This window comes from Saccopteryx bilineata, chromosome 4, assembly GCF_036850765.1.
Source record: "Saccopteryx bilineata isolate mSacBil1 chromosome 4, mSacBil1_pri_phased_curated, whole genome shotgun sequence".
NCBI lineage: Eukaryota > Metazoa > Chordata > Mammalia > Chiroptera > Emballonuridae > Saccopteryx > Saccopteryx bilineata.
Window position 1 is genome coordinate 68,084,813 of NC_089493.1, and position 25,489 is coordinate 68,110,301.

General features: G+C 39.2%; 1 protein-coding gene and 1 non-coding gene across 5 annotated transcripts in view; one reads left to right on the top strand and one right to left on the bottom strand.

Annotated features, from left to right (window-relative positions):
• The window catches only part of MYO5A (myosin VA), a 251,227-nt gene that overhangs the window by 121,279 nt on the left and 104,459 nt on the right, over positions 1-25,489 (top strand). For all 4 annotated transcript variants that reach the window (XM_066276320.1, XM_066276321.1, XM_066276322.1 and 1 more), the window contains exons 10-16: positions 1,933-2,198; positions 2,817-2,898; positions 7,409-7,549; positions 9,564-9,689; positions 10,876-10,959; positions 17,775-17,936; positions 19,767-19,864. In XM_066276320.1, the coding sequence (XP_066132417.1) occupies positions 1,933-2,198; positions 2,817-2,898; positions 7,409-7,549; positions 9,564-9,689; positions 10,876-10,959; positions 17,775-17,936; positions 19,767-19,864 (959 nt within the window). The remainder of the gene's footprint in view (positions 1-1,932; positions 2,199-2,816; positions 2,899-7,408; positions 7,550-9,563; positions 9,690-10,875; positions 10,960-17,774; positions 17,937-19,766; positions 19,865-25,489) is intronic.
• TRNAI-AAU (transfer RNA isoleucine (anticodon AAU)) lies at positions 20,687-20,762 on the bottom strand. The gene has a single exon. It is a non-coding gene; the product is annotated as a tRNA-Ile (tRNA).

Sequence of the window (25,489 nt, forward strand, 5' to 3'; positions counted from 1 at the left end):
CTAAATAGTGTTAAATCATTTGTATACCTGAGTGAAATAAACTCCTTATTTAAGGTAGTTGAACCATCTGTTGGTAATGGTGCTGATTTGTATCTGAGATAATTACTTGGGAGGAAGGAGATGAAAAAAGGGACTGCTTCAGTGGGAAGGGCCAGGGGATGAGGGTGTCAGGAAACCCAGGTTCTCATGTCAACTCTGACATCAATTGGCCATCTGATTTTTTTTTTTTTTTTACACAGAGAGAGGGATAGACAGGGACAGACAGGAACAGAGAGATGAGAAGCATCAATCATTAGTTTTTCATTACATGTTGCAACACCTTAGCTGTACATTGATTGCTTTCTCATATGTGCCTTGACCGCGGGCCTTCAGCAGACTGAGTAACCCCTTGCTCGAGCCAGCGACCTTGGGCTCAAGCTGGTAAGCTTTTGCTCCAACCAGATGAGCCTGTGCTCAAGTTGGAGAGCTCGGGGTCTCGAACCTGGGTCTTCCGCATCCCAGTCCAATGCTCTATCCACTGCACCACCGCCTCGTCAGGCCCATCTGATTTTTGACAGGCTATTTTCTTGGATTTTATTTTCTCATTTGTTAATTAGAGATTACAATATTCATCCTGCCTGTTCCCCAGGAATGCTATCAGATTCATTTGAAACATGAGTGAAGATTTGAAAAATGCACTAACATGGATTAAATTAAATATTTATTGAATGCCTCCTTATGTAAGTGATTAAAGAGATTCTAACAAAGAGGTCACACAAATCACTATCAAGTTATCTTTTTAAAACCTTTTGGGATTATCAAAAACACATGTACACATAACACACAGACACAGAAACCGTGTGTTGAGAGCCAGAGGGAAAGGCGGTTGAGGTAGGTGGAGAGGGCAAAGCAGGGGACATGGGACAGAAAGAGGCTTTGTTTGGGTTGTGGGCACATGATGCAATGTGCAGATGATGTTTTATTGAGTTGTACACTTGAAACGTCTGTGGTTTTACAAACCAAGGTCATCCCTTAAATTCAATTAAAATAAACGAATGAATTAATTTTTAAAAACCCTTAGCGGCTTCCCATTGCTCTTAGGATAAAGACCAGGCACGAACACTGCCTGCTCTGGCTCCATCTCCTACATCATCTTCCTCACTCAACTTCAGTCCCTCATATCAATGCTAACCCTCCCGCCAACGAATTTTTTTTTAAGATTTTATTTATTGATTTTTACAGGGGGCTAGGGATGCGAGAAGTATCGACTCAAGAGTTGCTGCACTTTAGTTGTTCATTGCTTGCTTGTCGTACGTGCCTTGACCGGGCAAGCCAGGGTTTCAAACCAGCGACCTCAGTGTTCCCGGTCAGTGCTCCATCCACTGCACCACCACAGGCCAGGACACAAGATTTTTATATTAGCTGTTTCCTCAGCTTGGAAGAAATTTTCCTCCTCCTTTCACTGAGTTAACACCTTCTCATTTTCAGATCTGAACTTCATGTCTCAAGGCAGCTGTCTCCTGCCTCCTTGAAAAGAGCGGACTCATCTCACCTGTAATCTTAGTGTAATGTCCTTCTCCTTTAGAGAGCAATTATTTGATGACTATCCATTTCCCCTAGAGAGCTATAAGTTCTGTTTGTGTTTACTGGCATATAATAGGCACTCGGTGAATGTTGTTAGGCTAATTTTCTGATTGACTGAATGAATGTATCTGAAAAGAGATACAAACACTGAAGAAACAGGTATTTGTTGAAATGAGCCCTAGAAGAGATTACAAATTCTGCCTGATGGATGGTTTTGAGTGTTTATCACTAATCAGTTTTCAGTGATCTTGGGACTTGTTATAACAAAGAAATTGCTGGATTTCATTTGTTAGAACTTTGTTAGTAATTTTTCAGTAAATTCTTGCTTGATTGATCTGGTCATAGGAAATAACCCATTTCTTTTGGCAGCCCAAGCATGAACCTCTCAGCATCTTCTGTGACCTCATGGGTGTGGACTATGAGGAGATGTGTCACTGGCTCTGCCATCGGAAGCTGGCTACTGCCACGGAGACGTACATCAAACCCATCTCCAAGTTGCAGGCCACAAATGCCCGTGATGCTTTGGCCAAGCACATCTATGCCAAGCTCTTTAACTGGATTGTAGCTCATGTCAATCGGGCTCTACATTCTGCTGTCAAACAACACTCTTTTATTGGCGTGCTGGACATTTATGGGTAAGTATATTTGGTGTGGTGGCCTGCAGAGAGCATTATTTTTCTAGAGATTTTCTAGTAACTCTACACGGGTATTTGATTCTGTCTCCTACTGGTAAGAAGGGAAAATTAGAAGAGCATTTCTAAAAATCTAATTTCATGTACTAGTTTTCCTTCTCTAGATATCCTTTGTTAAAATCCAACCTGTACATTTGTGCTTTTTGATACCTCATTTTTCATTTTCTGGTTCAGTTTTTCAAAAGAACCCATGAGAGCTTATTCCCAATTCCCTTCTATGTGTGTACAGACGCTGAGTCAGTACATTGACAAGAGCAATGGCTTTACCATAATACTGAGTGCTCTCCACTTGGGGATGAATTAGCCCTTAAAAACTCATACTGTTGAATACATCTACACACTAGAATCCTTAAAATATCTCTCTGCCACTTGACTGATGCCTATCTCTCTGCTTGGTACATATCACATGTTACTGACTTATAAACCTTTATCTTCACCAATCTGGAAAGAAAGTTTTACAGTGTCGGAGAATTTTCTATTTCATATATTTACATTTTGAATAATTTTTTCAAGCTACTTGTTGCCTTTTCTCCTTTTCTCATATTATTTTTGGTTTTACAGATTTGAAACATTTGAGATAAATAGTTTTGAACAGTTTTGCATAAATTATGCAAATGAAAAACTACAGCAACAATTCAATATGGTAAGAATTTTCTTTTGTGAATTATATTCTGCTATAAATTATTCTCTTGAATTTCTAGTCTGTTTTTAAAGTCTGGTTCCTGAAATGAAGTTATGAATTACAACTATTATCTGGTGTTTAGAACCGCTAAAGTGCTGAGGAATTTATGATTCATAAATGATGCAACATGAGAAAAATGTTTATGGTTCAGATGGGTTTCAAGGTCATCCGTGGACTACTGTCTGAGAATAGGGAAAATTTTGAACAAATAAATTGAGTGAGGGAAGCAGAAAGTGTGTTAGTAACATAGTATGTATGAAGCTTTGAGGCTAGGGATATCCCATAGTTTGTTGTTCCTGAGACTAATTAAATGTGGAGTTGTGATTATTTTAATTCTTACTTGCTGTATTAGCAAGATGCCAGAACAAAAATTCAGAACATATTTTCTCTTCTACATATTTTTTGTATATTATCTTTTCAACATTTTGAGACATTCACCAAGACAATGGCAATGGGCACATTTTGAGAGTGCCTCTTGTGAAGTAGTAGTATCATCTACCTGACAGTAGTATCATAATTTTGAGAGATTCAGAGACACTTAAAAATGAGGTGTAGCAGATTGTAATAGTGAAGAGCACAGACCCTCTGAAGTGAACAGCTTGGATTAGACTCCTACTTTGCATTGATCCAGGGGACCTTGGGCAAGTTAATTGATCTTCCTGGTCATAGTCTCCTTGTCTGTATAATGAGGATAAATATACTGCTCACATAAATAAGGGGATATTTTATAGCTTCATATTCATTTTGAAATACGCCCTAATTTTTGTGAGCAGTATATAACACCTACTGCATATAGTTCTATGAATTCAATGAGCTGGGATATGTAAAGCGCTTACCATGTGCCAAGCACAGTTCTGAGTGCAAAATTAGGGGTAGTTACTAGTATTGATGAAAGAAGATATTAAAAATGAGTCACCTGTAGGAATTGGAAGATACCTGGAAGAGAAGAGAGCTGAAGGACAGGACAAGAACCCTTAATAAATATCTGTATCTTACAAAGAGAGAGGTCAAATGGTATAGTCTGTGGTTGATGAAGAAAAAAATTAGAAGTTTAAAGGTATTATTTTAAGTTATAAAATCAATACAAACCAGATTTAAAAATAAAAATATTGGGAGGATTAGGAGAAGCAATTAAGATGTGTATATGTGAATTATTCTCATCTCTCTTATCAAGAAATCAATAGATGTTTCAAATAAATAAATTGAAAAATAGCTAATAAGCATATTCTTTAAAGGTAGGTATCAAGATATATCTAAGGGAGTTATAAAAGTGATTGCCTCCAGGGAGTGAGACTGAGATTGGAGAGGGATTGGACAAGGGATTGTTGCTTGTCATCATAAAATCTTCAGACTGATTAGAGAGTGTGGTGGGAGGGGGAGGAAGGTATGGGGGGGATAAATGGTGATGGGGAGACTTGACTTGGGGTGGTGAACACACAGTAGAGTACACAGATGATGTGTTGTAGAATTGGGCACCTGAAACCTGTATAATTTTGTTAACTAGTGTCACCCCAATAAATTCAATAAAAAACTTTAAACCTTTAGACTTAGATTTTTTTTAAAGTATTGCATACATTTTGGTAAAAATTTGGATCATCTTTATTTAGTAAATTAAGCCACTTAACACAGTGAAATAAGTAGTACAGAGGTGATCTTAAAACCTTAGGCTTATGACTGTTTTTATAAGACTGCGTGTTTTTTTGTCTTTGCGTAAGGAGCATTAATAAAAACCTATGAGAGACTAAAGTGAGCATTATTTTTTCTCAAGGTTTTTCAGAGTTTCTGAATACTTCAATCATTGCCACAGCCTTCTGCTCTTTCGTATTATATTATATTTTTGGTACAAGGTGACTGAAAGGATAAGGAACCAGTGCCAGCTTCATTAGGGACTAGCTAGTTTGTCTATTTCTCAAGTTGTCTCTGGTCTCTGAATGTGTGTTTCTGACTCTTGTGTCTCTGTTTCTCATTCTTTTTCTGTACATCTGTTTCTCCTCTCTCTCTCTCTCTACACACACACCATACTGCATCTTAGCTTCTCAGCACAACTGCTCCACTTCCTGTTATTATCAGATGGCATATTCTTTTCTTCTATTCTGTATGTATTTTCTTTACCTCAAGGTTTCTGCTTACTCACTTCCAGCTTCCTATAAACCAGCCGTGGCTGGAGTGTGCCTCCCATTCTCTCTACTTGCTCAGCTCCTGTTTTTCTTCTTTCAGCTGCAGCTTCCACAGAAACCCCGTTCACTTTTTCATCAGAGGTTTCTGGCAGTAGAGTGCCCTCAAGTACCCACACTGGTCTAGTCAGTTGCCTAGGAACTCTGGGTCACACAGAAAGAAACTTGAGTGGTGAGGGGCTGTGGTTAGGGCAGTGGGCATGAAAACACGGTGACTGGCATGTTCAGTGTTTGGAGGTATTACCATATTGAACAAGATTCTCTTGCCATATTGAACCTCATGCCCACATTGTCTTTTTGACAGTTGAGCATCCAAAATTTTTGAGTCTCAATGGACTTTTCCAAACTTGGACATGGAGGGGTGTGTGTGTGTGTGTGTGTGTGTGTGTAAGTAAAAGCCCCGTTTAAAGCCTGGAATAGTGTTTCATATAAGTTAATGAATTAAAAAGAGTGCTCATTGTTTTAGAAAATATTGGTACCATCAGTCAGGACATCCTGCTGACACATTGTGCCCCATTTGCCTCCTCATTCATCAAAAAATAGAAAAAATTTGCTTTCTTATTAGCATGATATAAATATTTATACAGATACCAGGTTTGTTTGTTTTTTACTAAAGCTTACTGCAGCTGGTTTAGACTATAAATGCTGCAGATGAGCCAAGAACAGCATTATAAGAGAGTGTGATTTACTTGTTTATCAGAAATCTTGGTGACACCAAAGCTAATATGAGTCGTCTGGTCATAGCAACAGAGGGCTAATCTTCCCAGAAAAATGGCAAGATGTGTGTACAAACCAAGAAGACAAAAAAGACTAGTAAAAGAAAGCAGAAACCCCAGAGAACTAACAAGTAGAGGTTCTTAGCATCTGTAGAGACCAGAAGTTGTAGGTGGGCTGCGTTGGCTGGTGGCCTGAAGTAGGAGCCGCAGCAGAGGTGGGGTTGCCCTTCCCACCTGGACTGACTGACTCCCATCCATCTGCAGAGTAGAGCATGTGGCCTTTCCTCAGGGAAGTCTGCCCTCACCACTCCAGATGAGGACGCTTGCTCTCATAGTTCACATTATTTTCCTCTGCAGTTTGTAATTATATTCCTTGTGATTATCTGATTTCTGTTTTCCCCACTAGTCCCCAAACTCCATCAAGACAGAACCCACATTTGTCTTGTTAATGGTATTTAGTGACTGGCACATAGTAGGCAGTCAATACATATTCTTGCTTAAATGAATGAATAGAAATTAGAAGCAGTGGTGAAGGTGGTGGCTGAAGCACTTAGCAGAAATAGCATGAATTGGTAGTGGTTCTGCAGCCTGCAGAGTTGGATGTAGACTTCAGAAAAGTGAGTGGTAGATTTCCTGACTGGAGAATAATCACGGCAAACACAGAAGACCAACTTAGCTAATTTTGAGGCACACGAACTTCAACAGTCCCTTAAGAGAATTACTTTGTTATGCTGTAAGCATCATCCAGCATGGGTCAGTAGTCTGGGACATCTGCTCTACGTAGTTGTTCAAGGCCAGTTAAGGCATTTCTGTGCCCATGTTGTAACAGCACTATGTGATAATTTAAGAGGCCAAAAAGTGTATAATGCAGTTTTGGATGTATACATATCAGAAATAGAAGGCTGCTACATTTTATCAGCTATTTAAAACATTCATGCCCTGGCTGGTTGGCTCAGTGGTAGAGCGTCGGCCTGGCGTGCAGGAGTCCCGGGTTCGATTCCCGGCCAGGGCACACGGGAGAAGCTCCCATCTGCTTCTCCACCCCTCCCCCTCTCCTTCCTCTCTGTCTCTCTCTTCCCCTCCCGCAGCCAAGGCTCCATTGGAGCAAAGTTGGCCCGGGCGCTGGGGATGGCTCTATGGCTTCTGCCTCAGGCCCTATAATGGCTCTGGTTGCAACAGAGCGACGCCCCAGATGGGCAGAGCATTGCCCCCTGGTGGGCATGCCAGGTGGGTTCCGGTCAGGCGCATGCGGGAGTCTGTGTGACTGCCTCCCCGTTTCCAACTTCAGAAAAATACAAAAAAAAAAAAAAAAAAGAGAGAGAAAGAAAACATTCACATATTATATTTACTTGTTTATCAAGAACCCTATATAGCTGAGGTTTTACTGTTAGTGGTTTTTATTTGCTTTATTATATTAGTCTCTGTGTGTAAATTGTTTCTCCCATGAGATTGTTATTGCTAGAAGCCATGAAATAACTCAAATTATGTTGGTATCTTTGAGTGTTTTATATAAGTGTTGTTTCTTAACTAACATTATTTATGATAATAATCCAGTAATACCACTTTTTTCTTTCATTTCAGCATGTCTTCAAATTAGAACAAGAGGAATATATGAAGGAACAAATTCCATGGACTCTCATAGATTTTTATGATAATCAGCCTTGCATTAATCTTATAGAATCTAAACTGGGCATTCTAGATTTGTTGGATGAGGAATGCAAAGTACGTATGATTCCCTGATGTACTTAAGTCTATTAAAACATATATATAAAGGTCAGAAGGTAAGTGGGTTTAAACAGAGAATCATAGTATAAATGCCATGAGGTGCCATTGTGGAGATCACTCTAACTTGCATTCTGAAGGGTCACTGGACTCAAAGAGCTTTAAATACAAATGAAACTAGGAGAATTTCTTTTTTCACCTAATTCTAAGTTCTGTGAAAAATTGACATTTGATAGAACTACTACCAATTTTAGCCACTTTAGTTAACCATTATGCTTATATCTGGTACTTTTTTTGTTCAGTGGTGTAATATATTTAAGGAATATTTTGAAGCCTGGCTTGTGGTGGCACAGTGGATGAAGCATTGACCTGGAATGCTAAGGTTGCTGGTTCGAAACCCTGGGCTTGCCCAGTCAAGGCACATACAACAAGCAACCAATGAACAGCTATAATAAAGTGACTACTTCTTGTCTCCCTCTTCCCCTATAAAGTCAATAAATAAAATGGAAAAAAATATATATATTGAATAATAGTTCTAAATATCCATAATCTAAAATTTGACTAGTTGTTCTTTATTACTGATATGTACAGTAGGGAAGGAGTTTTCACTGTAACATTTTTTTTAAATTATTTATTCATTTTAGTTAGAGAGGAGAGAGAGAGACAGAAGGGAGGAGAAGCAGGAAGCATCAATTTTCTTTTTTTTTTACAGAGACAGAGAGAGATTCAGAGAGAGGTATAGACAGGGACAGACAGACAGACAGGAGGGAGAGAGATGAGAAGCATCAATCATTAGTTTTTCCTTGTGATACCTTAGTTGTTCATTGATTGCTTTCTCATATGTGCCTTGACCGTGGGCCTTTAGCAGACCGAGTAACCCCTTTCTCGAGCCAGTGACCTTGGGTCCAAGCTGGTGAGCTTTGCTCAAACCAGATGAGCCCGCACTCAAGCTGGAGACCTCGGGGTCTCGAACCTGGGTCCTCCGCATCTCAGTCCGACGCTCTGTCCACTGCGCCACCGCCTGGTCAGGCTCACTCTAACATTTGAAGATATAGCATGTTGGAAAACTAGCAGATCCTCTGCTTCACTGCTAACTGAGTGATCTTAGACAGGTAACCTATCCTTTCTCTTAATTTATATAGTTTTTATGCCATCAGTTAACATCTGAAACAAAGGTTGATCCTCCTAAGCATCCAAATTTTCTACAACACTCAGAATGCATGTCATGAAAAGGTTCTGAGCCTCACCCAAAATTAAATAAAATGCAAATCAAAACAAAAATTAGACACTGATTTTTACCTATCAGGGGAGTTTGAATTTAATAATACCTTTCATTTGATATTACCAAATGAATACTTATTACATATGTATTCTTGATAAAGGGTAAGAATTAGTACAACATATTTTAGAGGAAAATTGACAATATATATCAAAATTATAAATACATGTATATTTTAATTCAAAAACTGCTGGGAGTTTACTCTTTGAAGACTGCATATACTTGGAAAAGTACCCAAGGTATATATGTAAAAGAAGTTCTTGTTACCAAAATCAGTAACAACATAGTGGCCATAAATACAAGAATGCTATTATTAAGAAGAAAAAAATGCAATGAATTCATAGAATGATCCTATTCATGTATATGCTGAATTATATAAATATTTCACTATGTGAAAATATTACCTTTATTTGACAAGTTTTTATAAAATACATGATAATTATTATATTACATCTTTCATTTGTGAGGCTTTTATTGTTTTAAAAGCAAATTGAATATTTACTTGATGACTCCTGGTATAGCAGATTGAGTTGTCCATGGGAAGGTCTCAATCATTGTTCTTCGTTAATAATTGGTTTTTGGCCAATTTCTGTGGAAGAAATATGTTCCTAAGTTTAATTAAAAATACATATATAATTGGTAGGTGAAGCCAAAAAATGGTCTCTTAGTTAATGCATCAGAAATGTTTCATAACAATGTTCACCCTTTTTTCTCTTTTTCTTTGATTGAATGTAGATGCCTAAAGGTACAGATGACACTTGGGCCCAAAAATTGTACAACACACATATGAACAAATGTGCACTCTTTGAAAAGCCTCGTCTATCAAACAAAGCTTTCATCATCCAACATTTTGCTGACAAAGTAAGGAACTTTATTATCTTTTTTCTTTTTGAAAGAGGAAAAAAATCAGTAGTCAAGTGGTACCATTTTTTCTTTGCTGAACTTTGTATTCTTTGGGGCCTTATAGGAAAAATAATCTTTACTATTGGCTTGTTGTTTTTATTTTCCTTTAACCTAAATGGAATTATGAAATAAATATGGGTCTACAATCCTCTATCTGTAATCTTGAAATCCGAGAAACTCCAAAAAACCAAAAGTCTTTTCATAATTCATGTAGTGGCTAAACCTGATCTCTGACCTGAATGAGATTATTTGTAATCTTTACGGATCACAATCAGGCTGGATATTTACATATTTCAGTGAAACGATAATGTATTTGATCACGGATTGCTGCCTTGGACTTTGCTGAAAAATCTTGAGATCTAAAGCATAGCTGGCCCCAAGGGTTTCAGAATAGAAACTGTGGACTTGTGGCACCCTCTGTTATTAATTCAGTGGGTCCCTACTACCAAGGCAGGCAGACTTGCTGCTCCACAAGTTCTGTATAGTCTACTGAGAAAATTAGGAGCTGTAAGACTAATATATATTCCAAGGAGGTTGTAGGGTAGGCTGTGGAGTAAACTTCTCACAGCCTCCTTCAGGGTTTGGGGGCCTTCTGAGTCCTTCTTAATCCTGGCTGGAAATCTTGGAATGACTTTAGGGCTGACCTAAAGACTTTGTGGTACCAGCTGGGACCCCTTGAATAGTAGATAGCTGAAGTCACTGGAATTTTGGAAACAGGAATAGTCCATTCTTGAGTAGTTCCTTCTGATCATCTCTCTGTTTTAATCTCTCCTCTCCCAAGAGGAGAGTTACCCCTACTGGATGGTGAACTAGGTTAGAAGGAGACACATTGGGTCAGCTTTGGAGGAGCTGCCAGCATGGGGGAAGAAAAGTAACTTCAAGTGAGTCTGCTTACCCATGACTTGGGAGGATCTTCTAGACCAGTTACTCAGCACTGCTGCTGTTACTGAGGAAAAACTATTTGGGCAGTTTTACTCTCAAGTTAACATACTTCTTACCAAGTTTCTAGTTTCTTAAAACTAATGATAACCACTTTGCTGATTGCCAGTCATATAGCCTAAGCTTAATAAATATTTTGTTGTTGATGAATATGATATCTCTTCAGAAGTTTTATTAGTTAAGGAGATGTTTCCATGTATTTCAGGTGGAATACCAGTGTGAAGGCTTTCTGGAAAAGAATAAAGACACTGTTTTTGAAGAACAAATTAAAGTTCTTAAATCAAGCAAGGTAACCATGTACATGGTTTTCTTCAATCAGGATATATTCAATAAAATGTTAGTTAAACATTAGCTTTTTAACAATAATAGTGATCTTTGTAACAAAATCAGCTTTATTGTTTGTTTTTAACTTATCAAATATATAATGCTTACTGTGGGTTAGGTCCTGTTTTAAATGCCTTACAAATGTTAACTCATCTAATCCTCATAATGAGGTGACATTATCATTACTCTGCACCTTTTACATATGAGTGACCTGGGGCACAGAGACTTCATAGCTAAAGAGTTTTCAAGCCCAATTAACACCTAGGCTGTGGGGCTCAGAGTCTGTGTTCTTAACCATTGTGTAGTGTTGTCTTTCAGTCTTATGTGAAATATTTTCCTCCTCAGCAATTGTAGACTTTTCTTGTGCCTCTGTGAGAGACAGACTATGAGAGAAAACAATATTTTTGCCTTGTCATTTTGAAGGCATTCACTTGAAACATGGCCTTATGCACTCTGTTTAGACGGAGATTGATCTCTGGATCATTGAGTGCAATTTCAGGTGTGGCCTAAAGCACTTTGAAATGATTTTTCCTAGGCATAGATTCTAGAAGCACTGGTTTCTGATGGGAAATGAATATTCCAGATGGCAAAGAGCTGTGATGGTTACACTGCATTGACTGTGAGGTTGATTCCAGTCTTCATTCTTTGACTCAAATCAGGAAAAGACTGGAGGGGAAGCACAGCTTACTCTCATTCTATAGGGAGCAAACCAGGAATCCAGTCACTCAGTGTAGTGAAATGCATATTCAGATATGCAATAAAAAACTAGAAATGGTCATCAAATTCTTCTAGATGACTGGCACATTTTTTAGTTTATTGTAAAACTGACACAGTTTTTCTGGTTTATTCTGAGAGTCCTTTTAACTTCAATGGTATATTATATGAACATTTTGACTTTTGTTTTTTGAATAAAAACTTTTACTTTTAAGTATTTCGATGATAGAACGATCATTAAAAGACCAAGTTGCAGTTTTAACCCTCAGAAAATAATGTCTTAGTGTTTTTAGAAAAATCAGTTTTTTACTCATTCTCATAGCACTAAGCATTGATGCTTTATAGCTATTGGGACTGACGTATAAAAGAAAATTCTCTCACAGGGCCAATTCCTGAATATTATTCAGTTAAAGATTATAAATAATTTTGGTTTATGAATAGTGATGAAAACCATGAAATTCTAGTGTCACTACTCTGTCCAAGTAATTAGCTTAAATAGAATATTCACAGGTTCTCATTCCCCAGGTACCCATGATTAGTTGTGTCTTTATTCTGACTGAGGGATCATTTAGAGCAGTGGTAGTCAACCTGGTCCCTCCCGCCCACTTGTGGGCGTTCCAGCTTTCATGGTGGGCGGTAGCGGAGCAACCAAAGTATAAATAAAAAGATTTAACTATAGTAAGTTGTTTTATAAAGATTTATTTTGCCAAACTTAGCGAAAATTTGACATAAAGTACTTGGTAAGTAATTATTATTATATGCTTTAACTTGCTGTAACTCTGCTTTATAAATTTTATAAAGTAAAGTTACTTCTCTACTTTATAAATCACCATTACTGTGGAACTGGTGGGTGATTAGAAAATTTTACTACTAACAGAGATACAAAAGTAGGCGGTAGGTATAAAAAGGTTGACTCCCCCTGATTTAGAGTGACTGCCAGTCTGGGCAGCATAGTTGCTTTTGGAATAGGGATGGTGTGTGATTTACACAGTAAAGGCTGCCCCTGCTCCCAGTCAGAAATTCATTTCCTCAGAAACCCAACCCAAGGGTGTGAACTTTATATATATATTTGTTTTCTTGGATGTATTGGTTTTAAGAGGTTAGTATTTGTTATGTGTTTTAATTATTTATTTATTTGTGTGTGTATGACAGAAACAGAGAGAGTCAAAGAGAGGGACAGACAGGAAGGGAGAGATGAGGAGCATCAACTCTTCACTGCGGCACCCTACTTGTTCATTGATTGCTCTCTCACACGTGCCTTGACAGGAGGGGGGGCTACAGTAGACCGCGTGACCCCCCACTCAAGCCAGTAACCCTGGGCTCAAGCTGGCGAGCTTTGCTCAAACCAGATGAGTGTGCTCAAGATGGCGACCTCGGAGTCCCAAACCGGGGTCCTTTCGAGGTCCTTTGCGTCCCAGTCCAACACTCTATCCACTGCGCCTCTGCCTGGTCAGGCTGTTTTGTGTTTTAAATAGAATTATTGTTGTGGTAATACAGTGTAGGGCTGTTTGTGTGTTTATCTTTTGTCTTTTATTTTCTTTTTTTTTTTCTTTTAGCAAGTGAGAGAAAGAGACAGATAGAAAGACAGATAAACAGGAAGGGAGAGAGATGGGATGCATCAGTTCATAGTTGCGGCACCTTAGTTATTCATTGATTGCTTTCTCATCTGTGCCTTGACTGGGGATTCCAGCCTATCCAGTGACCCCTTGCTCAAGCCAGCGAACTTGGGCTTAAACCAGCAACCATGGTGTCATGTCTGTGACCCCATGCTCAAGTTGGCTACCCTGTACTCAATCAGCGACCTTGGGGTTTCATACTGGGTCCTCAGCATTCTAGGTCAACACTCTATCCACTGCGCCACCACCTGGTCAAACTGTTCTTTTTTTCCTTTAATTTTGCAGCCTGTAGCCAAATTTACAACTTGAAAAGTAATTAAAGTATTATAAATTTAACAAAAAGTCTTTATGGTGAAAAACTGTAAATTTTGTTGCCACATCTAATATCAGGGAGCACAGAAATGAATTACAACTCAACTAAATTGCAGCTCCACAAAATGTTATTTAAAAATGTTATAACCCCTACTTTCCATGTTGCTAATTGATGAGGGGAAGCACAATTCATCTACTGGGTTTATGCCTTAGATCTCTCATCTATAAAACAAAATCATAATAGTATCTAAGTGGTAGTAGAAGAGCTGGCTTAAATAGGTTTTATTAAGCCCTTAGAGTAGTGCTTTATGCCTAAAAGCTCTTAATGAATAATGTTATTGTTGTTATTGCTGAAATGATTTCCTACATCTTCATGAAGCTACTACCTGAATTCTTCTGTTTTCTTTAATACTTTCTTAGACATACAAGTTTAGTCTTAAGCCATTTAGAGCCCTGTCTTAGTACTAGACTTATCAAAGAAACAAGATGAAATGTTCAGGCATATCTACCTACTTATATATGTGTGCATCTATCTCTTTTTAAATAAAGTTGGCATCCTCAGTCAGTGGGGAATGGATAAATTCTTGAATAAATGATTTAAGAAAATTGGGAAGTTAGCCAGGTAAATAAGGTAAATGAGATAGGTAGAGGTCCCTGTTCTTCTGGAGAGTTAGGTAATAACTACTTACTCAAATATGTAGGTAACATTATATCAAAGTGGTAAATAGTATAAAGGATGTAAAATCAGGGTACCAAGCTAGAGAGTGACTAAGCTTGGGCAGGGGTGAGGTCTACATTAGCTAGGGTGGTCAGGTAAGGCCTTTCTGAGAAAGTGACATTTAGGCTGTACCCTGAAAAATGGGAAACACCATGTCAAAGCAGATGGAAAAACAGGTGAGGAGCATATAGACTGTATAAGATACTTGTGTTTGGGATCCAAAAAGAAGGCCCCATTGTGGCTGGATTCATTGTAGGTAAGTAAGTTGTGTAGGATGAGTAGACAGGGGCCACCTTCTAGAGGGGGGTATGGTACAGAGCGTGGGTCTTATTCCTATTGCAGGGGAAAGTCGGGAAGGTTTTCATGTGGAGAATGATCTGCTGCTGGGTGGTGACATGTTTTGAGTGAGTGGATGCAGGGCTGTAGTGAGAGATGATGGACTGAGGAGAGAGATGGCGGACTGTGGTACCGAGATTGTAGCAGTGGAGCTGGCATGTGGGCAGAGTTGACAGATCTTGATGGATTGAGTATGAAGAGTGAGAAAATGGGGGAAATTGAGGATGATTTCTGTGTTTTTGGCCTTAATACTGGATGGATGAGAGAGCCGTTTACCGAGATGAAGTCTTTCTTATAAAGCATCAGGTTTTGGGAAGAAGAATCAAGAGTAGTTCTGCTTTGGACCTGTTTTCCCGAGGTGGCAGTTAAGTGGTCCAAGTGGACATGTCACATAGGAAGTTGGAAATGAAAGCCAACTGATCCTGGGGAAAGTGAGAGTAGGTGATAGAAATTTGGTAGTCTTTAGAACTAGATGGTACTTAAAGCAGTGGGACTGGATGAGATTGCTCAAAGAGAATAAGTAGATCAAAAAGAGTAGAAAGTGAGACTAGAGTCCTTAGGCACTCCAACTTTGAGAGGCTGGCCCGAGGAAGGACCAGGGAAAGAGTCTGAGAAAAGGGGCCCATGAGGAAGCAGGAACAACTGCCTAAGGAAGAAATTAGAGAGCAGTTTCTCATACAGAAATGCAGAGTGTACTCTTTTTTCTTTTTTAAGAAAACTCAATATGGCGATTTTAAATTTATGATTTCTATAAGGAAGAAGCCACACACACATATATCCATATATGTATGTGTATGTATTCTGAACTCTGAACACTAAGGAGTTTCTAGTAGATGTCAAGTTAAATTGTAGCACCTACTGGTGAAATGATATTGCAGTCCAGCTTTATTAATCATTTCACACAGAAGAGATACAAAGTTTAGGCAGGCAATGCTAATGCAGAGCTAACACTCCCTTTATTTGGGAGTGATACAACATACAAAAGATTCTTAAGTATTTGGCCTATCACTGAACAGCCTGGCATCTTAACCATGTGTTGAGTTTTCAAGTCAAATCTATTAGGAACTGTTATTTTTCCTCTTTGGAACACAGCTTTAACATTGTCATTTTAGATAATGGTAAAAAATTTTTCCCTCCCTCTTTACAGCCAACCAAGCTAAAATATATTATTTATTCTGTAAAGCAAGGGCTACATTCATTTGTGTAGCAAGCAACCGTTATTGGTATGTTACATATAACATCATGAATTATTTCCTAATTACCCTTATGATTGATATAAAAATTAATAGCAAATGAAATGATCTGACTTTATTTTTTAATGCAAGAACCCTCCTATGAAAATTATCTCAGGCCCTGGCCAGTTGCTCAGTGGATAGAGCATCGGCCTGTCATGTGGACATCTCGGGTTCAGTCCTTAGTCAGGGCACACATGAGAAGCAACCATCTGCTTCTCTGCCCCTCTCTCTTCCCCTTCTCTCTCTCTACCTCGCTCACAGCAGTGGCACAATTGGTTCGAGCATCAGCCCCTGGCACTGACAATAGCTTGGTTGATTTGAACATTGGCCCCAGACAAAGGATTACCAGGTGAATCCTATTCCGAGCGCATACAGGATTCTGTCTCTCTCTCTCCCCTCCTCTGACTTTAAAAAAAGGGAAAGAAAAGAAAATTATTTTTTCTGGAGATATTCTGAGATTATAGACAAATAATTGATAGTCACAATTATAATTTCACTTCTGAGAAGGAATTCTTTTATGTATGTCAAATGGGGCACTGTTATAAAGATATGTACATATACAGAATGTTCCTATGGATTAGTTTGAAGTCTCTTTTGTTCTATAAAATTTCTCCCAATCATATTGACTAACACTATCCACCCGCTTACTAAGTACCAAACCTTTTGATAATCTTTCATATTGCTAACCTGGTAGAATACAAAGTTGATTACAGAAGTTATGCAATCAAGTTATAAATCATTTGAAAACATAAAAGTTTACAGGATAAGGACAGGGATTTTTTTATTCCCCCCATCCAACTTATTTATTTATTTATTTATTTATTTTACAGAGACAGAGAGAGTCAGAGAGAGGGATAAATAGGGACAGAAGGGAACGGAGAGAGATGAGAAGCATCAATCATCAGTTTTTCGTTGCAACACCTTAATTGTTCATTGATTGCTTTCTCATGTGTGCCTGGACTGCGGGCCTTCAGCAGACCGAGTAACCCCTTGCTTGAGCCAGCGACCTTGGGTCCAAGCTGGTGAGCTTTGCTCAAACCAGATGAGCCCGCACTCAAGCTGGAGACCTCGGGGTCTCAAACTTGGGTCCTCCGCGTCCCAGTCCAACGCTCTATCCACTGCACCACCGCCTGGTCAGGCCCATCCAACTTATTTTTGAAAAATTATTATGATTCATAATTATTTTTGACATTTTAATACTGTGGAACTAGTTTATTACCCCCTTCCTGCTGAGATTTTTGGTGACACTTTTCAGCTGGTGCTCACCATTTGAATTAGTGGGTAAACAAATGAAGCATGGCAGTAAACCATTTTTTGGAACTAAGGTAATAAGATAGGATAATTTATTCATTTTAGAGAGAGAGAAGGAGAAGGTGGAGGAGGAGCAGGAGGCATCAACTTCCATATGTGCCTTGACCGGGCAAGCTCAGGGTTTTGAACTGGCAACCCCAGTACTTCAGGTTGAAAACTTTATCCACTGTGCCACAATAGGCCGGGCTAATATAGGACTTTCAATTAGCATTTTGCTCATAAAGTAGTTATAGTTCACATTCAGTAATATGTTTAGAGTGGATTAGGATTTCAAGTCTTAGTGTCATAGTTTTGATTTTGTTTCCCCCAAACATGGTTGTAGAATTACTGCATTTTTCCACTGGATTTTCATAGCACATGTTACCTTCCTCCCATGCTTTTGGCTACCAACACAGATATTACTTCTGGAATGAGACTCTGAAAGGGTTTACTTAAGGAAGGAAATCACTGTGGATTGCAAATCTTCATTATGTTTCTATAAGGTTTACATTTGAGTTTGAATTTAGACTATAATTTCCTTTTGCTCTTTCTGATGCAGTTTAAGATGCTACCAGAGTTATTTCAAGATGATGAGAAGGCCATCAGTCCAACCTCAGCAATCTCTTCAGGGCGCACACCCCTCACCCGCACTCCTGCAAAGCCCACCAAAGGTCGACCAGCCCAGACGGCCAAAGAGCACAAGAAAACGGTGGGCCACCAGGTGAGTTTAGGTTTACCCTTTGGCTCAGCTGAGACTTCAGGTCTTCTTTTCCAGCCTCCCCGGTGGGATCCTCAGGTGAAGAGAGGCTATAGAACTTTCATGGTGAGAACATGAGACACTGTCCACTTCCACTCCTCTCCACCTAGCTTTAGATCTGTGACTGATTAAGCCCTTCACAAAATATGTAATATTCTCCACATCTTAACTCTTCTCTCTCATGGAGCACTGCTGTCTTTGTTTTATTTTCTGGTTGTTTTTGCTCTGGATGTCTTGTGCTCTGAGGAGTGGGAAATGTCACATGCATGCTTAGTGCCTGAACATTGCCCCTGGGCTTTGGACGAAGGCTGAGCACTGGTCAGCTTGTGTTCCTGTGCATGGGACTCTGTGCCCAGTGCAGACAGGAGGCAGGGCCTGTCACAGGTCCACTGCCTCCAGTCCTGACCCTGTGTCCCTAATGGTAACCCCACCCAAGCTGTGCTCTCCCATTCTCCTACTCATTTCTTTCCTATATGTTTTTAAGCCATCTGCTGCATTTTCAGTATTTTATAGCAAAACTCCTACTATATATAATTAAATGGCCTTTATAGTCTTTTTTTTTTTTTAACACAGAGAGAGTCAGAGAGAGGGACAAATAGGGACAGACAGAAAGAAAAGGAGAGAGATGAGAAGCATCAGTTCTTCGTTTTGCCACCTTAGTTGTTCATTGATTGCTTTCTCATATGTGCCCTGACCGCGTGCCTTCAGCAGACCGAGTGACCCCTTGCTCAAGCCAGCAACCTTGGGCTCAAGCTGGTGAGCTTAGCTCAAACCAGATGAGCTCGCGCTCAAGCTGGCGACCTTGGGGTCTTGAACCTGGGTCTTCTGCGTCCCAGTTCAACACTCTATCCACTGCACCACCACCTGGTCAGGCGGCCTGTATATTCTTAAAGCAACATTATATTTTTTAGTCAGAATTCTGAGTTCACAACAGAAAACAGCAGAACCTTGTATTAAAAGGGGAGAGGGAAGACTGAACTCTAGTGTATACCATGGGCTCTGGGAAATTATGATGTGTCATGTAGGTTCATCAGTTGTAGCAGACAGAGAATTCTGGTGGGGGTGTTAGTAAAGGGGAAGGCTGTGCATGTGTGGGGACAAGAGGTGAATGGGAAACCCTTGTATGTTTTCTTCAATTTGGCTGTGAACCTAAAACTGCTCTAAGAAAATACAGTTTATTAGAAAGGTCGAGGAGTGAGCCCTGGTCAGCTAGCTCAGCGGTAGAGCTTCGGCCCAGCGTATGAAAGTCCTGGGTTCCATTCCCAGTCAGGGCACACAAGAGAAGCAACCATCTGCTTCTCCACCCTTCCCCCTTCTCCTTCCTCTTGATCTCTCTCTCTTCCCCTGTGGGAGCCAAGGCTCCAATGGAGCAAGGTTGGCCTGGGCCCTGAGGGCGGCTCCATGGCCTCCGCCTCAGGCACTAGAAAGGCTCCTTGGCAGCAGAGCATCGCCCCCTGGTGGGCATGCTGGGTGGATCCAGGTCAGACGCATGTGGGAGTCTATCTGCCTGCCCACTTCCCACTTCAGAAAAATACAAAAAACCCCAAAAACCAAAAAAGTGGGGGGAACTGCATGGTGTTGAAAGTGAATATAGATTTAGCAGAGTAAGCATGTAAATGGTAGTATTTAAGCAAATTTTAACCCACAAGCCCTACCATTCTTGTTAAATAGCAGATCCCTTTTTGAGAGTGGTTCAATTTCTTCTACTGTCATTGGAAGAAAATTTTAAATTGTTTTAGATCATCTTTGGCTTTGACAAAACCTTGATGCCTCGTTCTGCTCTTTTCCATGCAGTTCCGAAATTCCCTTCACCTGCTTATGGAGACCCTCAATGCCACTACCCCTCACTATGTGCGCTGTATCAAGCCTAATGATTTCAAGTTCCCATTCACGTAAGTATTCCTCAGCTACTGAATTTAATTTAAAAGTATCCATATCTCATAGCATTACCAAACCAATAGGAGGAAAAAATATTTGGGTAATTCTTCATGTCTTCTGGAATTTACTAGTTAATAGAATTAAAAAAAATTATTTGACACCCCCGTACCCATTTCTCTTACCCACCAACCCCCACCTCTGGCAACCACCAAGCTGTTCTCTGAGTTTCTGAGCTTAGAGAGAGAGAGAGAGAGAGAGAGAGAGTTGTTTTGTTCTGTGTTTTTTAGATTTCATAGAGGGATCATATGGTATTTTTCTTTCTCTGACTTAATTTCATTTAGCATCATACTCTCAAGTTCCATCCATGTTGTTAAAATGGCAAGGTTTCATTTTCTTTTATGGCTAAAGAATATTCCATTGTCTGTGTACAATAGTTTCTTTATTCATTCATTGATTGGGTTGTTTCTGTATCTTAGCTATTGTAAATAATGCTGCAGTGAACATGGGGTGCATATGATTTTTTTCTTTTCTTTTTTTTTTTTTTTTTTTTTTGTATTTTTCTGAAGTTGGAAACAGGGAGGCAATCAGACAGACTCCCACATGCACCTGACTGGGATCCACCCGGCATGCCCACCAGGGGGCGATGCTCTGCCCATCTGGGGCGTAGCTCTGTTGCAACCAGAGCCATTCTAGCGCCTGAGGCAGAGGCCATGGAGCCATCCTCAGTGCCCGGGCCAACTTTGCTCCAATGGAGCCTTGGCTGGGGGAGGGGAAGAGAGAGACAGAGAGGAAGGAGAGGGAGAGGGATGGAGAAGCAGATGGGCGCCTCTCCTGTGTGCCCTGGCCAGGAATCGAACCCGGGACTCCTGCATATTAGGCCAACACTCTACCACTGAGCCAACCAGCCAGGGCCGCATATGATTTTTTGAGTTAGTGTTTTCTTTAATGAGTACCCAGAAGTGGACTTACTGAATCATATGATAGTTGTATTTTTAATTTTTTGAAGAATCTCCATACTGTTTTCCACAGTGGCTGCACGAATTTATATTCCCTCTGAAAATAAGTTTCCCTTTTTGCCACATCCTCACCAACACTTGTTATTTCTTGTCTTGTTGGTAATAGCCATTCTCACTGGTGTGAGGTGGAATCTCATTGTGGTTTTGATTTGCATTTCCCTGATGATTAATGATGTTGAACATCTTTTCATGTTCCTGTTGGCTATCTCTGTCTTCTTTGGAAAAATGTGTATTTAGATCTTCTGTTCATTTTTTAAATCAGAGTGTTTTTGCTTTTGAGTTGTGTGGGTTCTTCATATTAATTTTAGGTAATAAACTCATTTTGGATATATGATTTGCAAATATTTTCTCCCACCAGCAGGTTACATTTTTATTTTATTGATGGTTTTGTTTGGTGTGAGGAAGCTTTTTAGTTAGATGTAATCCTGCATGGTTTTGTTTGTTTGTTTGTTTGTTTGTTTGTTTTGTGACAGAGACAGAGAGAGTCAGAGAGGAACAGATAGGGACAGACAGACAGGAAGGGAGATAAGAAGCATCAGTTCTTCGTTGCAGCATCTTAATTGCTCATTGATTGCTTTCTCATATGTGCCTTGATGGGATGGGGGTTGTGCTACAGCAGAGCAAGTGACTCCTTGCTCAAGCTGGAGACCTTGGGTCTTAAACCTGGGTCCTCTGCATCCCAGTCCAACGCTCTCTCCACTGCACCACTGCCTGGTCAGGCCCTACTTGTTTAATTTTGCTTTTGTTGCTTTTACTTTGGTGTCAGATTTTTAAAAATTATCACCAAGACCTATGTCAGGGACCTTACTACCTTTTTTCTTCTAGGAATTTTATGGTTTTAGGTCTTAGGATCAAGTTTCTATTTCATTTTGAGTTAATTTTTGTGTATGGTGTAGGAAAGTTGTTCACTTTCACTTTTGGCATGTGGCTGTCCAGTTTTTCTAACACCATTTTTCTTTTTTATTTATTTATTTTTAGTGAGAATGAGACAGAGAAAGGGATAGACAAGGACAGACAGGAAGGGAGAGAAATGAGAAGCATCGACTCATAGTTGTATCACTTTAGTTGTTCATTGATTGCTTTCTCATATGTGCCTTGACCTGGGGGCTCCAACTGACCCATGACCCCTTGCTCAAGCCAGTGACCTTGGGCTTGAAACCAGCGACCTTTGACCTCAAGCCAGCAACCATGGGGTCATGTCTATGATTCCTTACTCTTGCTAGTGACACCACACTCAAGCTGGTGAGCCTGTAACCTCAGAGTTTCAAACCTCACCTCAACATCCCAGGTTGATGCTCTATCCACTGCAGCTCCACCTGGTCAGGTTCCAACACCGTTTTTGGAAGAGATTGTCCTCTCCCCATTTTATATTCTTGGCTTGTTTATATAAATTAATTGATCATCTATGTGGGGTTTGTTTCTGGGCTCTCTATTCTCTTCCACTGATCTGTGTTTCTGTTTTTATGTCGTTATCATGCTGTTTAATTACTATATATTTGTAATAGTGATTTAAATTAGGAGCAGGATGCCTCCAGCTTTTTCGTTCTTTCTCAGTCTTGCTTTGGCTTCATTTTTTCAGTTTTTGTTCCCTTTTGAGAATGTGAGAACAGATTAGCAGTTGTCTTTCTGAAGATTTTAAAATTAAAGGTTAAGTAAGCATACATAATTCTATTTTCTGTTTTGGGTTTTTTTTTTTCTCTATCATTTATTTAGCATTTACTGTGCACCAAGAATAATACTTGGTTTTAGAATACATTGTCTCTTTTTTTTAAAATTAAAGTTAATGCAGTGACATTGATAAATCAGGGTACATATGTTGAGAGAAAACATCTCCAGATTATTTTGACATTTGATTGTGCTGTATACCCCTCCCCCAAAGTCAAATTGTCTTCTGTCACCTTCTATATGGTTTTCTTTGTGCCCCTCCCCTCCCCCACCCCCTCTCTCCTTCCTAGCCCCATCCCCCCTCCCCCAACCCCCTCACCCCCATTGCCATCACATTCTTGTTCATGTCTCTGAGTCTCATTTTTATGTCCCATCTATGTATGGATTCATATAGTTCTTAGTTTTTTTCTGATTTACTTATTTCACTCCGTATAATGTTATCAAGGTCCATCCATGTTATTGTAAATGATCCGATGTCATCATTTCTTATGGCTGAGTAGTATTCCATAGTATATATGTACCAAAGCTTTTTAATCCACTCGTCCTCTGACGGACACTTGGGCTGTTTCCAGATCTTCACTATTGTGAACAATGCTGCCACAAACATGGGGGTGAAAGAAGCCATTCTATGGTGTTCTTGGGGTATATTCCTAAAAGTGGGATAGCTGGGTCAAAAGGCAGTTCAATTTTCAGTTTTTTGAGGAATCTCCATACTGTTTTCCACAGTGGCTGCACCAGTCTGCATTCCCACCAGCAGTGCAGGAGGGTTCCCTTTTCTCCACATCCTCACCAGCACTTATTCTGTGTTGTTTTGTTGATGAGCGCCATTCTGGCTGGTGTGAGGTGATATCTCATTGTGGTTTTAATTTGCATTTCTCTAATGATTAGTGATGTTGAGCATTTTTTCATATGCCTATTGGCCATCTGTATGTCCTCTTTGGAGAAGTGTCTATTCATCTCTTTCTCCCATTTTTGATTGGATAGTTTGTCTTCCTGGTATTAAGTTTTACAAGTTCTTTATAAATTTTGGTTATTAACCCCTTATCAGACATATTGTCAAATATGTTCTCCCATTGTGTAGTTTGTCTTTTTATTTTGTTCTTGTTGTCTTTAGCTGTGCAAAAGCTTTTTAGTTTGATATAGTCCCATTTGTTTATCTGTCTTATTTCACTTCCCCGTGGAGATAAATCAGCAAATATATTGCTCCGAGAGATGTCCGAGAGCTTACTGCCTATGTTTTCTTCTAAGATGCTTATGGTTTCACGGCCTACATTTAAGTCTTTTATCCATTTTGAGTTTATTTTTGTGAGTGGTGTAAGCTGGTGATCTAGTTTCATTTTTTTGCAGGTAGCTGTCCAATTTTCCCAACACCATTTGTTAAAGAGGCTGTCTTTACTTCGTTGTATTTCCTTACCTCCTTTGTCAAATATCAGTTGTCCATAGAGCTGTGGGTTTATTTCTGGGTTCTCTGTTCTGTTCCATTGATCTATATGCCTGTTCTATGCCCATACCAGCTGTTTTGAGTACAGTGGTCTTGTAGTATAACTTGATATCAGGAAGTGGGTATCCCTCCCACTTTATTCTTCTTTTTTAAGATTGCTGAGGCTATTTGTGTTCTTTTTTGGTTCCATATAAATTTTTGTAATATGTGATCTATATCTTTGAAGTATGTCATTGGTATTTTAATAGAAATTGCATTGAATTTATAGATTGCTTTGGGTAATATAGACATTTTAATGATGTTTATTCTTCCTAACCATGAGCACAGTATACACTTCCACTTGTTTGTATCTTCCTTGATTTCTTTTATCAATGCTTTGTAATTTTTCATGTACAAGTCTTTATAGTCTCCAAGGTTAAGTTTACTCCTAGGTACTTTATTTTTTTGGTTGTAATAGTGAAGGGGATTGTTTCTTTAATTTTTCTTTCTGACTGTTCATTGTTGGCATATAAAAATGCCTCTGATTTCTGAGTATTGATTTTTTATCCTGCCACTTTGCTGAATTCATTTATCAGGTCCAGTAGTTTTTTGACTGAGACTTTAGGGTTTTCTATATACAATATCATATCATCTGCAAATAATGATAGTTTTACTTCTTCTTTTCCAACTTGAATGCCTTTTATTTCTTCTTCTTGTCTGATTGCTGTGGCTAGGACTTCCAGGACTATGTTAAATAATAGTGGTGAAAGGGGGCACCCCTGCCTTGTTCCTGATCTTAAGGGGATTGCTTTTAATTTTTGCCCATTGAGTATTATGTTGGCTGTGGGTTTCTCATAGATGGCTTTTACCATGTTGAGGTATGTTCCTTGTATTCCCACTTTGCTGAGGGTTTTGATCATGAATGGGTGCTGAATTTTATCAATTGCTTTTTCTGCATCTATTGAAATTATCATCTGGTTTTCCTCCTTTTTGTTTATGTGATGAATCACATTGATTGATTTACGAATATTGTACCAGCCTTGCCTCCCCAGAATAAATCCCACTTGATCATGGTGTATGATTTTTTCCATATATTGTTGGATCCAGTTTGCTAATATTTTGTTGAGGATTTTGGCATCTATATTCATCAGAGATATTGGCCTATAATTTTCTTTCTTTGTGTTGTCTTTGCCTGGTTTTGGAATCAGAATTATGCTCACCTCATAAAAGGAGCTTGGAAGTCTTCCTTCCTCTTGAATTTTTTGAAATAGTTTGAGAAGGATAGGAGTTAGTTCTTCTTTGAATATTTGGTAGAATTCAGTTGTGAAGCCATCAGGCCCTGGACTTTTCTTTGTTGGGAATTTTTTGATAACTGTTTCAATCTCATTTGGTGTAATCAGTCTGTTTAGGTTTTCTAATTCTTTCATATTGAATTTTGGAAGATTGTATGTTTCAAGGAATTTGTCCATTTCATCTAGGTTGTCTAGTTTTTTGGCATACAGTTCTTCATAGTATTTTCTTATAATATTTTGTATTTC